Source organism: Notechis scutatus, chromosome 2, assembly GCF_049901735.1.
Source record: "Notechis scutatus isolate UNSWTSFEM ecotype Mainland chromosome 2, rNotScu1.2, whole genome shotgun sequence".
NCBI lineage: Eukaryota > Metazoa > Chordata > Lepidosauria > Squamata > Elapidae > Notechis > Notechis scutatus.
In genome coordinates this window covers 82023167-82037836 of record NC_142010.1, presented here as the reverse complement: position 1 = coordinate 82037836, position 14670 = coordinate 82023167, and the positions used below count along the sequence as shown (strand labels likewise).

General features: G+C 38.2%; 1 protein-coding gene across 2 annotated transcripts in view; it reads left to right on the top strand.

The window, feature by feature from the left end:
• JADE2 (jade family PHD finger 2) overlaps window positions 1-14670 on the top strand; it is a 222717-nt gene that overhangs the window by 26878 nt on the left and 181169 nt on the right. For both annotated transcript variants that reach the window (XM_026687218.2, XM_026687209.2), the window contains exons 2-3: window positions 3342-3399; window positions 11482-11567. In XM_026687218.2, coding sequence (XP_026543003.1) covers window positions 3342-3399; window positions 11482-11567 — 144 coding nt within the window. The remainder of the gene's footprint in view (window positions 1-3341; window positions 3400-11481; window positions 11568-14670) is intronic.

Here is a 14670-nt window from a genome sequence, read left to right as displayed (position 1 = left end):
GCTAGTGGAAATGAAGAAAAGCAAGAAGAGATGAAGGAAGAAGTTGAAATTGCAACCACCTCAATTTTCCTTTATTGCAGGATATATAAAGCTGCATATATTGTCTCTTGGTTGCAAATTGGCAACTAGCTATTAAAACTTTGCATTTCATTTACAATCCCTATAAATTAGACCTATGAAAATGGCCACAAAACTATATGTATACCTCTGCTGATAAAGTGCATGTAATTAGAAAGGGTATAATTGTGATCACAATTGAGCCCAAAATTTCTGTTGCTAAGTGAAATATTTGTTAAATGAATTTTGATCTTTCCTGCCACAGCTGTTAAGTTAGTAATGTGCTTGTTAAGTTAATCTTGCTTTCCCGTTAAGTTTGCTTGTCAGAAAATCACAAAAGGTGATCACATAAATACGACTGATTGCCAAGCATCTGAATTTTGATCATGTGACATGGAGATGCCGCAATGGTTGTACGTGTGAAAATGCAATTGCCTCATTTTCGTTATGCAGGATACTGCTATGATTAGATCTATACACTTTCATAGGAACCCCAATATAACTACAGGGAATCCTAACTAACAAGTGGTAATTGGAACCAGGAACACTGTTCTTAAGTGTTAACTGTTATGGTCATAAGATACAACATCACATGACTATGCCGACTGTACAGTGGCAATATTCCAGCAGTACCAGTATCTGTTGTATCTTAGATGAACCTTGCTGTCTCAGTGTCCCATGGTCTCATGAATGCCATTTGTGATAATCTGCTGCCTTCTCCATTGATATTCCTTGCCAGAAACTGGCAGTACAGGTTGCAAATGGCAATTATATGACTGCAGCGTTGTACTTGCAAGTCAGTTGCCAAGTACTTGAGTTAGTCACATGACCACACAGAAACTACAATGGCCATAACTACAGGAACCCCTTGTGAGTCCCCCTTGTTAAATAAATGTTGTTTTGTAACTGGTCACTGAACAAGCGGATCGGAGGTGGTATTCAGCAGGTTCTGACCAGTTCTGGAGAACCGGTAGCGGGAATTTTGAGAAGTCCGGAATACCACTTCTGACTGGCCCTGCCCCCATCTATTCTCTGCCTCCTGATCTGCTGGGTCTTCTTTTGTTGCCTGCACAGGAGAATGGAGCTGGAAAGCAGGTTAGTGGGGTGCGGAAGGAATGGGGATTTTACAGTATCCTTCCCCTGCCATACCCACCAAGCCACGTCCACAGAACCGGTAGTAAAAAAATTTGAATCCCACCACTGAAGCGGATGTTAAACGAAGACTACCTGTATATTTTTCTGAACAGTTTGGACTAAGGATTTTGTGCTGTTACAGAACAATTGATATCGTTTTTAATTTTTTTTATTTTATTTGATTCAATGGAAAGTAGAAAAAAAATCTCCAAATTAATTAATTATAGGTAGTCCTCAACTTATGACAATTGAGCCCAACATTTCTGTTACCAAGCAACAGTTAGATGAATTTTGCCCCATTTTACAACCTTTCTTGCCGCAGTTGTTAAGTGAATCACTGCAGTTATTAAATGAGTAATATGTTTATTAAGTGAATCTGGCCTTCCCGTTGACTTTGCTTATCAGAAGGTCGTAAAAAGTGATCACAAAACCCTGGGACGCTGCAGCCATCATAAATATGAACTAGTTGCCAAGCGTCCAAATTTTGACCATGTGACTGGGGAATTTTGCAAGGGTCATATATTTGAAGTCACTTTTTTCGATGCTGTTGTAACTTTGAATGATCACTAAATAAATGGTTGTAAGTCAAGAACTATCTCTAACTTCTAGGAATGATTTGCTACCATTTGTGTGCTGTGTATACGGTTAGATAGCTTGTATCTTATATGCACCAGGTGAGATATGTGTGATATTTACTAACACTGATCTGCTCACTTCTATTTTAACATGGAGATATTGCTATAGGTGCTATAGATACACAGCACTGCATTTGGGGTATTACTCCCTCATGTGTCAGTTGGTGTATAAAATGGTAATTATCTATATATGCAAATAATATATTTTAAATTGTATGTAAAATCTTCCCATAATCTTTTTCAAGCTGTTTTTTCACATCTACAATTGGAAGTAACCTGTAGAATACAATCTCTATTTGTTCTAGTTATTGCTACAGGTTTGACTATACTTACTGAAATATCATTAAATGGTTTTCTTACTCTGTATTGATAAAAATCATTAGCTGGGTAAAATGTAATTGAAACCAGGGCTGCAAAAAGAATTTATTATTCATTATTTATTTATTTAGCCCTCTATTTAGTAAATTTGCTTGCCATGTAGATTTCACAGAAGAAATCAACATTATAAATAACTATATACATAAACATACACAATAAATATGGCAGAATATACATAAAACTGTGAACTTGGCATAGAACAAATATACTCTAAAGGTCACTAAAGTAAAACAAAGTTAAACTCAGACATGTACACATTACAGTGTACATAGTTACAGTAATACAACAGGATCTTAAGTCACCTGTTTCATACCAAAAACCTAGCAAGGAGCAAACAGCTCTGGGAAATTTTTTTACAACAATCTGTTGTGGAAGGAAAATGGTCGGCATTTTGTTATAAGCATAATAAAAGCTGATTTCATTGTGGAGTGATACTTTTCATATCCCAAGAAAAATGGCCAACTACTTTTAATTTTTGGAGAAAATTTGAAATCTGCATAGCAGGCCGTTGTATTTCATTGACTTTCTGTATAGAACAACCACCTATAGTTTAGATTCCAAGCAAGCTACCAAAAGACTTGTCCAAGTTCTCATTTTCCCTTCCCATTTATATATGAATACAACTGTTTCAAAATAAAACCATTTCCATCCTCATTTTATAGTTTGGTTTCATGCCATTGGTCCATGCTGTTGCAATTTTATCCTCAGATGCTTTTCAAATGTATTCTCCCAAACTCTTAATTCATTTGGTTGTTGAACTTGAATAATAAGTTGCAAGATAGCATTTTAGTTGCATTATTTTTATGGACTTACCAAGTAAATTCCTTAGTGGAGAATCCTTAGATTTGGGTAAGTTGTATGGGTAGTTTGAAAATTATACTTAGGAGACATGTTGCATAATTAAAAGCGAGATACATTCATGCATCCAAGAGGCAGAGAATAGAAAAGTAAACAACGTTACATCTAAAAAAAAATGTTTTTTAAAAAAGGCCCGTAGTAATTTACTGTCATTAGGCTAAGTATTCACTGGTGCTGCTGGTGTTAATGCGATGTGTGGATTTTCTGAGATAACAGTGATTTGGTGCCATAATGAGTTTCTTGAACAGCAAATGTAATGTTCAATTTCTTTTCTTACAGATGGAAGAGAAACGGCGAAAATACTCGATCAGCAGTGATAACTCAGACACTACTGACAGTAAGACTTTTTATTCAAATTTTACAACAAGATAACCAAATGATTCACCTTCAGCAGGGAAAGAATTTGAATAATTACATGCAGACAGTTGGGGAAACTACATGTTACAGGTAGTCCCTGGACAATGAATTGTGTACAGGGATTACTTATAAATATATTACAAGAAGTAAATATATACCTGTCAGTGAAGGTCTTGGAACTACTTGTCTTCCTGTTGTGAGTAATGCGCGCATAATTGGTCAATGGCAAAACATTGATCTTGAAGTAAGCCTATCTGCAAACACAGGTGGGCTTCAAGTTGAGTTATCTGGTAGCCAGACAGTAATTACAAGGATGGGGATATTGAAATAGAACATGCTTCAAAATTATTCTCCAAACCAAAAGGTTTAGTCAAAATGTATACTTCTGTCATTCTACATTTCTTACTTTGCCATATCCAAGTGACATTATGAGGATACCCTACTTTTACTGCTTCTTCCTGTTAAAATCTAAGCCCTAGATCCGGGTTGTCAAAGTCGATTTCGTTGAGGGCCACATCAGGATTGTGTTTGACCTCAGGGGCCAGCATGGGTGTGGACAGTTTGATATCACATGTTGGGAGTGCCTATGGTGGCCTGAGCGATACACCAGCAAAAGCAGCTCAGATAGGTTGCCCAGGCCACCCCCCGGACCCCATTTTTAGCCACAATGGCCTCCTGCAGCCCTTTGCCAGCAAAACCAGAGCTCTGTTTTCGCTAGCAGAAGGCTGCAGAAAGCATTGCAGCTGAAAACTGGGCCTGGGAGGACCGCGTGCAGCCTTCCTGAGTGCTGTTTTTGCTGGCAGAGGCATTGGGGCTCAGTCCTTCACTGTTTCCAGGGCAGCCCTGTGGGCCAGTTCTAAGCACCTCACAGGCCAAATCCAGCCCCCGAGCCTTGAGTTTGACACCCCTGCCGTAGATGGAACCCATGGTGCTTAAAAACTAATGTCTGAGTTTGGGCAGTTAAAACAAGCCAGAGGCTGCAATAGTGTAGTTAAAATAAATTGCGTAAGGCTATCTCAGTTGACCAAAAGAACTGGCTTTGGACTTGTACCAGGCATGGAACTTTGGCTTGCAAATGTTATGTAAACTTATCAATAAACCCGTACCTACCTTTAAACAAGGTACAAGGTGTGACATTTAGAGCCACATGACACTGTGAAGCTGTTATCTGTTCTTGGAAAAAGGAGGTTGTAGTTAGGTTTATGATTACTCTAGTTAAAATATGACCCGCTGTATAAAAAGCAAAGCCAGCAGAGATGAGGCAGAGCTATTTAAAGAGTGATTGATATTAAAGAAGTTGTGTTTTTTTTTTTTTTAAGTCTGCAGGCAAAACTGTATATTTTTAGGACTACTATATTTTGGGGGTGTTCCAATATTACTCAAACGGGGAAATCCTTCTAGTGGGTACCTGCTTTGTTCTCAGATGGTTCTACGGCTGTTTCAGGGAGAGGAAACAATACTCGGCTGGATGACTCTATAAATGTGTGTGCATATACACACACGTAGAGCACCTTATTGCCATTTCCCTCAGTCTCTGAGAGTCACAATTTCAGGAAAGATAATACTACTGAAAAGAGTCAGATTTGCCCAGAGAATGCTAGTTGCTACCTGTTAATTAATTCTCTCTCCTCCCCCTCCCTCTCTCTCCCACTCCCTCGCTCCCTCTCTCAGAGAGAGAGGGGAGGCAGTATACATTATAATTTGAGATGTATAAATTTAAGATAAAAGATTAAAAACTAACCTTTCCATGTTATTTCTATATTTATTTGAAGATAGGGTTTTTTAAAGTATAATAATATGCATGATTCAGTGTGGAAAGAAGTCCTTCCTTATTAAGATTAATATTTGATTTACAGGTGTCTGGGGGGAGAGTATGTTTGATGTTTATAGGAGAGCATTAACTGTGCAATTTTGTCACTGCTTGCAAATTGACTAAATTTTTAAAAATAATATGTGTATATAATTTGTAAAAAAACACCTTGTTCATTAGAGTAGAAAGGCACAGCATAAATCAAATGTCACCTAAAATAAAAATGGCTTTGGTCTAAATTTTGCAAATGTGTTGATTTAAAATTCGGTTTGTACTTAAAAACCATCAGGTCTTGTAGTTCATTGTGATAGTTGGGCAGCCAGCTAGAAACCAGGAGACTGTGAGTTCTGATCTTGCTTTAAGCCAGCTGGGTGATCTTGGGCCAGTCCCTCTCTCTCAGTCCCAGAAAGAAGGCAATGGCAAATCACTTCTGGAATCATGCTGGGACTTTCAGGACAGTCACCAGGAATTAACGCTAACTTAAAGTCACACTCACACAACCAAACAAAGAACCTCATCATGTTCTTTATGATACAACTTTTATATCCTTTTGGGGTCTTTTTATATCTTTTTATATTCTTTTGTGTATTAAAGATGCTACTATTCTGACCAAGGCTTCCTGAGACACCAACAAACACACGTTAAATCCAAAACCATTTTATTTAAGTTCAACAGCTGTGAATTATTGTCATTCATAGCCCATAATGAGTCTCAACCAGTTATAAATAGTCCCATGGAAGTCTGCCAAAATTCTTTGGGAGAAGTCTGATAATAGTGCACCTTTATCTTTCTTGAAGCGCTGCCAATGACTAAAGTACCAATTAGTCTTTCAAAACCAAACGGAGCACAAATTCACCACGGAGCTTTCAGGTTCCAAACTGACCAGAGCAAACAATTTTGCTTCCTGCAAAGGTTCCTGTCCCTTTGCACTTCCTTTATATCTTATGGGAGGGGCAATCACCTCCAAGCCTTACTACCGAGTCACCCCTTTTGTCTTAGCTGCTCTTGCCTTCTGGTAGCTCTGCGCACACGCACACTGGGAACAGGCTCCCCTTGTTCCTCTGCCTCACTGCTGTCAGATTCTGGAGGCTCCGGAGTCAGCACATAACTCCCAGATGGCCCTGGCTCCATCTCTGTATCGGAGGCAGGACCATCATCCGAGTTCTCCCCAGATTCCCAGACTGGCCCATGTTTTTCCCCACTGCCTGATTCTGCTGCCGTCTCCGCAGGCTGCCAGTGGACCACAACAGCTACCAATAAGATGACTTGTAAGCCTCAGATTCAAGAGGGAATTGATATATGAGGTAGCCTTCTTAAGTAGAATAAAATGTTACCTACTGGTATTGGAAAGCAAAAGAAGCACATGCAATTAATTCCTTGTGACAATTTGCTTTGAAGCATTCTCCAGAATCTTCACTATGAGGATTATGGGTGTGGGAGTCCTTTGCACTGCTGCAAGAACAGCGTCTTTTAAAAAGAAAAGAAAACACATTAGCCCTGCAAAGAAACAAAGTAAAATCTCTAGAAACAAAATGAAGGAACATTTTAAAAAAACACCGAAATCCTTATATCTTCTGTTGAAATGCAGGGAGCCCTCTACCAGTTGTCTTTTAAAAATCCATAGTATTAGGTAGCTCCTTTAAAATAAATTAAGGGAGAATAATATTATGTACAATTAATATGAAAGTCTGGAACTTATACAGTCTATTTATGTGGATACACAGCAATTCTACTAAATTACACTCATCAAGAAAACTGTCCAGGCAGTCTCTGAGTATCCGACACAATTAAATGGAAAAGGAAAAAAACAACACTTGAGATGGACATAAGGAATCTTGCTTGACTTCTTCACTGCAGTCTTCATGTTTTTCACTTTTATCTAAACATTGTCGTGATAGTTGATAAGTATTCAAGCTGCATTTTTTTCTTTAAGCTACTCTAAAGCAGAGTGGATAGAAATAAATACATTAAAAAAATAAAAATGGATTTTAGTTTAAATGGGATGTTTTATTTTGATAAAAATAAACTTTGCTTAACATTTGTAAAACTACTATATAGCATAAAAAGTAATCCTGAACATGACTTCTAATTATATTTTGAATTACTTGCAAATATAGATATGAAAGGTAACCCAGAAGATTTGATAACCAATCTCTTTAAAAGTGCAAGGATAAGAAAACCAGTGAACAGAGAATTTGAGGTGATGGGAGCATCATACTTAAAATTTGCTGATATAATTCAATTAGAGTTGATTTTAGCTATAATCAGATTATACAACTTCTAGAAGTGGGCTGCAAAATTCTTAACTACCACTCAATTAACCACTTAGAGTCAAATAACCTACTCTCCAAAAAAATAATTTGGTTTCAGGAAAAAATTGTCCTGCAATCTTCAACTCCTACACTGCAAAAACATCTACTTGACCAGGGTAAAGCTATAGAAGCAATTTACATAGACTTCTGCAAAGCCTTTGATTCAGTGGTACATGACAAACTACTGTTAAAACTAAATTTTTACAGCATTTCCGGATCCCGTCATAAATGGATTATTGCGTTTCTGTCAAACAGGCAACAAATAGTAAAAATAGGGAGCGCTATATCAAAGTTAAGTTAACAGGGGTGTCCCCCAAGGGCAGTGTTCTAGGACCTACACTCTTTATACTTTATATAAATGAACTTATAAGCAACTGCGTCCTCTTTGCAGATGACGTAAAACTATTCAACACCACCGGCAATGCTACTGTCCTTCAAAGAGACCTTGATTATGTGTCTGAATGGTAAAAAAATTGGCAACTCCAAATCTCTACCAACAAATGCTTTGTCCTACACATTGGTAAAAAAAATCAGTACACCAAATACAAACTAGGTGGATATGATCTCGTTGATGATCCTCACTCTGTCAGGGACCTTGGAGTTCTCATATCGGATGACCTAAGTGCCAGAGTTCACTGTAACAGCATTGCCAAAAAGGCATTAAAAGTTGTAAATCTAATCTTACGAAGCTTCTCCGGAAATATCGAATTGCTAACTAGAGCATACAAAACTTTTGCTAGACCAATACTCGAATACAGCTCATCAGTCTGGAATCCGCACTGTATATCAGATAATAATACAATTGAGCAAGTCCAGAAGTATTTCCCTAGAAGAGTACTACACTTCTCTGCTCATAACAGAATACCCTATATAGCAGTGTCCTTGATCCCGATCCCAGCAGCATTTCACCGAAGAAGAAAGCGCCATATTTTTAAAAAAATTCTTCATGCCCGGTAGAGAGTACTCCATGACCCGGTGTACCGTGTCCGCCCGGTGGTGAGGACCCTGCTATATAGGCTTGAGATTTTGGGCTTGGACAATCTTGAACTACGCCGCCTATGATTAGACTTAAGCATAGCACACAAAATTATCTGCTACAATGTCCTACCAGTCAATGACTACTTCAGCTTCAACCATAACAATACAAGAACACACAACAGATACAAACTCAATATAAACTGCTTCAAACTCGATTGCAGAAAGTACGACTTCAGCAACAGAGTGGTCAATTCCTGGAATGTACTAACTGACTCTGTTGTTACATCCTCTAACCCCCACTCCTTTAACCTCAAACTATCCACCATTGACCTCACCCCATTCCTAAGAGGTCTGTAAGGGGTGTGCATGAGTGCACCATCATGCCTACCGTCCCTGTCCTATTGTCCCGATTTATTCATATCTATTTCCTGTATTCTTACTCATGTTTATACTTATACCTATTACCTTGTAAGCGATTGACAAATCAAATAAATAAAATAAAATAAATAAAATAAAATTGTCAGGGTTCAGTATATACTGACTTGTGACTTAGCAAGGTGTATGAACACAATTGTATATCAGTATTAAAAAGCAATGATTTGAGACCATATTCCTCTTTCTCCAACATAGTTCATTGTGTAGAAGTTGCTTGGGCAACTGTGAGTGCGAAAGAGGGGTGGCTGATGGAAGAAATCTACCCTACCCACATTTTTCTGCTTATTAATTCATTCCATGGAAGAGACAAACTGAGGCAAGCAATTTCAAACTCACAGGTGCAAAACCCAAGGCTGGGAAATATGAATTGCATAAAAATGCTAATTTAACCCAGATTTTCTTACTCCAGTCTCTATCAGGACCCAGATACATGAAAAAGAGACATAACCATAAGTTCATAATTACAAAGCAAATTGAAGGAGACTGGAAGTAGTGCCTGAATTCATGAATGCATGCTAATTTACAGTTAATTAAACCGCTTTATTTTGTGAATGAGTACAATTGCTGGATTTGCAAACTACACAACCATAGCCAGGGGTGGGATTCTACCAGTTTGCACCTATTCGCTAGTACTGGTTGTTAACATTCTAAGCAGTTTGGAGAACTGGTTGTTAGAAGAAATTACTGGCCTAACCCTGTAAAGAAGACAGGAAGGAAACGTTCTGGTGTTGCTTACAGAAACTGCCTCTCCGTTAACCCTTATTACATTCTTGGCAGGACTAGACTTCCTGTCTCAGGAACTTCTCTGGAGTTTTTTTCCTCTCCTTTGCTGGTACTCTGCTTGTGTGGAGTGACCATTCAAAGTTACAATGGCACTGAAAAAAGTGACTTATGACCATTTTTCACACTTACGACTGGTGCAGCATCCCCACAGTCATGAGAGGCCAGGCGAGGAGATGCGTGCCTCGATGTGAGTGATGTTGAGTTGGTCACACCCAGCCAATAACATGACCACCAAGCCACATCCACAGAACCGGTTGTTAAAAAATTTGAATTCCACCCCTGACCATAACCTAACTGCTCTGGTTAGACTTGCAAATACACTGAGCCAATACATTAGCTAACAGTATTTTAGCTTAACATGTGTGAATGCAGACATAGAGGGGTTGAGAACTCCTGAGACCCATGTTTTCTACCCCATGATCATTTCTACTTCTCTGAGATAGCCAAGTAAAAACATAAAATTTGAATAAAAATAATTTAAAACTTCAGTCAAGTATTGGGTTTTCCATCCTTTACCTGGTAATGGGTTATTTGTCTCTAAATGTATATTAAATTATTTTCTAAAATGAACATAAACATTAAAATAATGACTGTCTCCCAAGGTCCCAGCACTCATATGCAAACATACAAGCAAATCAACCTTCTGGTCTCTGGTACACTTTCTAGTTTCATTTGTGGGTCCAGCAGCAAGACAATAACGCAATAAATAATTACCTGTGTCCATCTTGAATGTCCCATTTAGAAAGAAATACCTGAGTTCAGGTTGGATTTGGGGAATCGATGAGTAAATTTGCTCTGTTTTTTCCAATCAAGATAGTGATTATAAGTTTGATAGTTCTCTAACCAAGAAAAAATGTGAAGAAAGACAAAGGAACCATTTAAAGCCATGCAGGTCAGGAGGTTTGAGATCACTCTGTAGTAAATGTTTATAATTCTTTGGGGAAAAGGTATGAAAATAGCAAGCAAACATGCCATAGAATAAATCATCTTTGTCGACATGAATAGAGCTGACCCTGAAGGGAAGGGCTGAAATGGGAAAATGATTAAAAAACTGCATGAAAGGGTTGAAGTTGGTAAGGTAAAGACCCTTGAGCCTCATGCCTGAGAAAACTGTTTTGTAAACAAGAGATGTATGACACAGAGCTTCAATGCTAGAGAAGAACTATCAGAAGTCTGTTGGTAAAGCAGGAGGAAGTTAAGGATTTTAACCTTGAGATTGACATGCATGCACGCATGCACGCACACACACACACACACACACACACACACACACACACACATGTAGACAAATGAAGAATTTCCTATCTACTGTTTCCTGATTCCCTGCAATTAAAGTTATTTGCCTAACCTCCTATCTACTTGGAAATTCAGAGTTGAGAAAGAGGATATCATTTTCTGGTAAGACGCACTAAGACGCACTGACAGTAATAATAGAACTTTTTAAAATGCAGAGTTAAGTTTGTATAATCTGCAGATATTTTAATGCCAAAGGATACTAACAGTACACTCCATTTATGATTTGATTTATTTGTCCCTTTCGTTCAGAAGCTAAAGATGGTATATGTAATATGTAGTCTTAGTGTCAGATTTTGATAAATTGAAATTGCCAGCATATGTTGGCATTCCATGCTGAAAGCTGAAAGCATTTGAGATTTGTGTATTGCAAACAACATTTGGTTTGCAATTAAGCTGTTTTTAATTTAAGGCTTGGTTTATCTTTAACTTAATTTATTTTTCTTCAAAGGTCAAACAACATCAACTTCAAGATGCTCCAAAATTCCAAATACAAAATCTGGTTGGTCAAGGCAAAAGGAGAAGAAACCCTCAGAGGTTTGTTGAAAGTTTTTATTTTCTTAGACCTCTTCTTGGCATTTTTCTATAACTGTTCAGTTATGAACTGCATTCTAACAAGTGCATGGGTGCAGAACAAAGAAGTAAATAAGGGAAATAAATTTGATTCAATTTAAATTAAATTTAGTATAATTAAAATGATTCATCATGTGCCTATTTTCCCCATAAGCCATTTTAAAATTATACAAATAGGTTTGCAGTCTCAAATTTGCAATCTTGCCTTTGAACTTTTCTCCCAAACTTGTTATCCTTGTGTTAGACTTAAATGTTGTAAGCCCTAATTAGCATAAGGAATCTGAGATGATGGCTAGTGCCTTTTTCCTCTCCAATTAATCACTAAGGGAAAAGCTAGATCTGGGACAAAGAACTGCAGACTTATGTAGAATTTGCCACAGCATTTTAATTATTTTAAGAAAAATTTCCTACATGGAATGATCTATTGCAGGGGTCCCCAACCCCAGGTCACATTTTGGTATCTGTCTGTGGCTTGTTAGGAAATGGGCTGCACAGCTGGAGGTGAGTGGTGGGTGAGTGAAACTGAAACCATCCCCTCCCTCTGTCCATGGAAAAATTATCTTCCATGAAACCAGTCCTTGGTGCCAAAAAGGGGATCGCTGATTTATTGAACTGATTATAAGCAATCGGGAGACTTCTACGTGGAGGTAATAGGTGTGTAAAGAAAATAATTTATAGTACCACAGTATTTAAAACGCAGGCTGAGTCACTGCCAGGAATTTGATTTTGACCGGCTCAAGATTGACTCAGCCTTCCATCCTTCTGAGATCAGTAAAATGAGGATCCAAATTGTGTTTGGGGGGTGGGGTGTATGTTTACTCTGTAAACTGTTATGAAATGGTATATAAATCTAAATGTTATTGCTATTGCTATTTATGTAGAGGTCTTTAAAATGTACGTGAGGGAACTGAAATCATAAAAGAAGCTCTCACAGCAACTTCTCTTGAGCTCCATTCACCTTTTGACTACAGTATCTTGATGAGCATTCTTCCCAGACCCCAGTTTAGAGCTAATGTGCACTTTACCACAAAATATACTGTATGTGTCTGAGTAACATCAACTTAGCCTTCTCTTGTATTTTATTAGTGTATGTCAGATAAGACCCACATGTGAAGGTTCAATTAAACTAATTTATATGCTGGAACCTGCCCAACAGAGGGCCAGCTCCTGGTTAGAGTTAGAGAAGGGTCAATGGCACTCAAGCGGGGTTGTCTACATAGGAATTCTAGGCTGATCCCCCTTTTCACTCTTACTTCGGGTTCTGTCATCCCTTCTCCTACACATCTTATCTTAAAAATTTATCCAGCTGCCCTTCTGAAGTAAACAGACAGCTCTCAAAGCAGGATGCAACAATGACAATTCAAGATTCCACTTAAAAGTTTGAAGTGAAAATTTGGAAAAGATACTTCTGCCTTCTGAAACTATATAAGGAATAGGAAGTGGGGAAGATTATGGGGAAGTGCTGTTTGTGGGTTGCCATCCTCTTACAAGTTGTGAAGTTATCTCCAGATGTACAATCATGTAGTGCTGGCCCAAGGTATTTGGTTGCCTGAAGTAGATTTCAAATTGGAGGCATTTTTGGAAGCATTGTTGCATCATTCAAGCAATAGTAGCTGACGTTATTTCAGCCTTCTAAAAATGAGTTTGGTGTCATGTCTCCTACAATATCTGCCATTCTGAGTACTTCAGCTTCTGTTTATCAAATAACAGCAGTAATAATAATTTATTAAATTTCGATTCCATCCAACTCTCAATGGCTTCAGGAGGCTCACAAGCAATCAAACAAATTACAAAAAAGATAAAATGATGGCAAGTGTGATGAATTGAGAGGTCTCACTCTTCTTTAACAAAAGTTTGGATAAAGATCTAAGTCGTCATGGCTCTTTGAAATAACAGTGGAGAGGGGACATCTGGATCTCAGGAGGAGCCTTGTGACCAAGAGGCAGGGCGCTGCTTCAGCGGTGGTATATTTCGGAGATCAGTGATCTACTAAAGCAGCCCCTCTCCAATTACGTTTAAGGCATAGACTGTGAAATATTGGTTTAAGGGCAGTTTTACTTATTACTACAACATATGAACTTTTTTTAAAAAAGAAAAGTCTTTGAGACTGCAGGTAATCTTCGCTTAAAGACCAGTCACTTAATGACTGGTTATGGTTATGACAGGCCTCCCCAAAGGTACTTAATGAACCAGGCTAGAGGGTCCGATGCCCCCCCACACACACACACCAGTCACATGATCACATTTTGAGTGGTTGGCAACCGGTGCACTTTTATGGCTGTTTGCTGCATTTCATGGTCACATGAATACAATTTTCAATATTTACTTCTGCACTCTTGACAAAAAGGGCCCACTGAAGAAAATGGGTTCCTTTAACAACTGCGGTGTTTGCTTAATGACTGCTACAAAACAGGTCATAAAATCAGGTCATGCTGTGGCCTGCTTAACAACTACTATGAATTATGACTGTAAGCGTGGGCTCAGTTACAGGCACTATTTAAATGCACACCTAATCTGCATATTTCTGAACATTTTGGAAATAGACCAATATTGAAAAAGAACGCACCAACTTTTGTTTAACGGTTTATGACATAATGTATGCAAATCAAAGTCAGCTGCAGTAAATAAATGAGAAAATGTGCATGTTTCAACCAGAGCTCAGCAGTGATGCTCTGCACTATTCCTGTCATGAGCAGCTTGTTTTAAGAGGATGGTTAGTTATATGTATTTTTCCAGGCTTCTAGCAAGCATATGACGCATAAACATCCAACACAAGCCTCCAGGGAGATGAGATGAATCACTCATCGCAGTCTGAAAGAGAAAGAATTTGGCTCTTTTAACTTCCCAAGGTTGGGCAACAGTTTCCTTTGGTCATCTGAGATGTCAGGCTTCATGTCTCTAGGAAATACAATTTCTTGGAATCATGTTCCAGAAATTGCCAAATAGGAGAACATAAAACTATTGCTTCTTCCTTAATAATGCAGGCTGAGGACATTTATTTTGTAGTTCATGGAAAGAGCTGCTGCTTCATGCTGAACCTAAAAAAAACCCAATACTTTAAATGTAT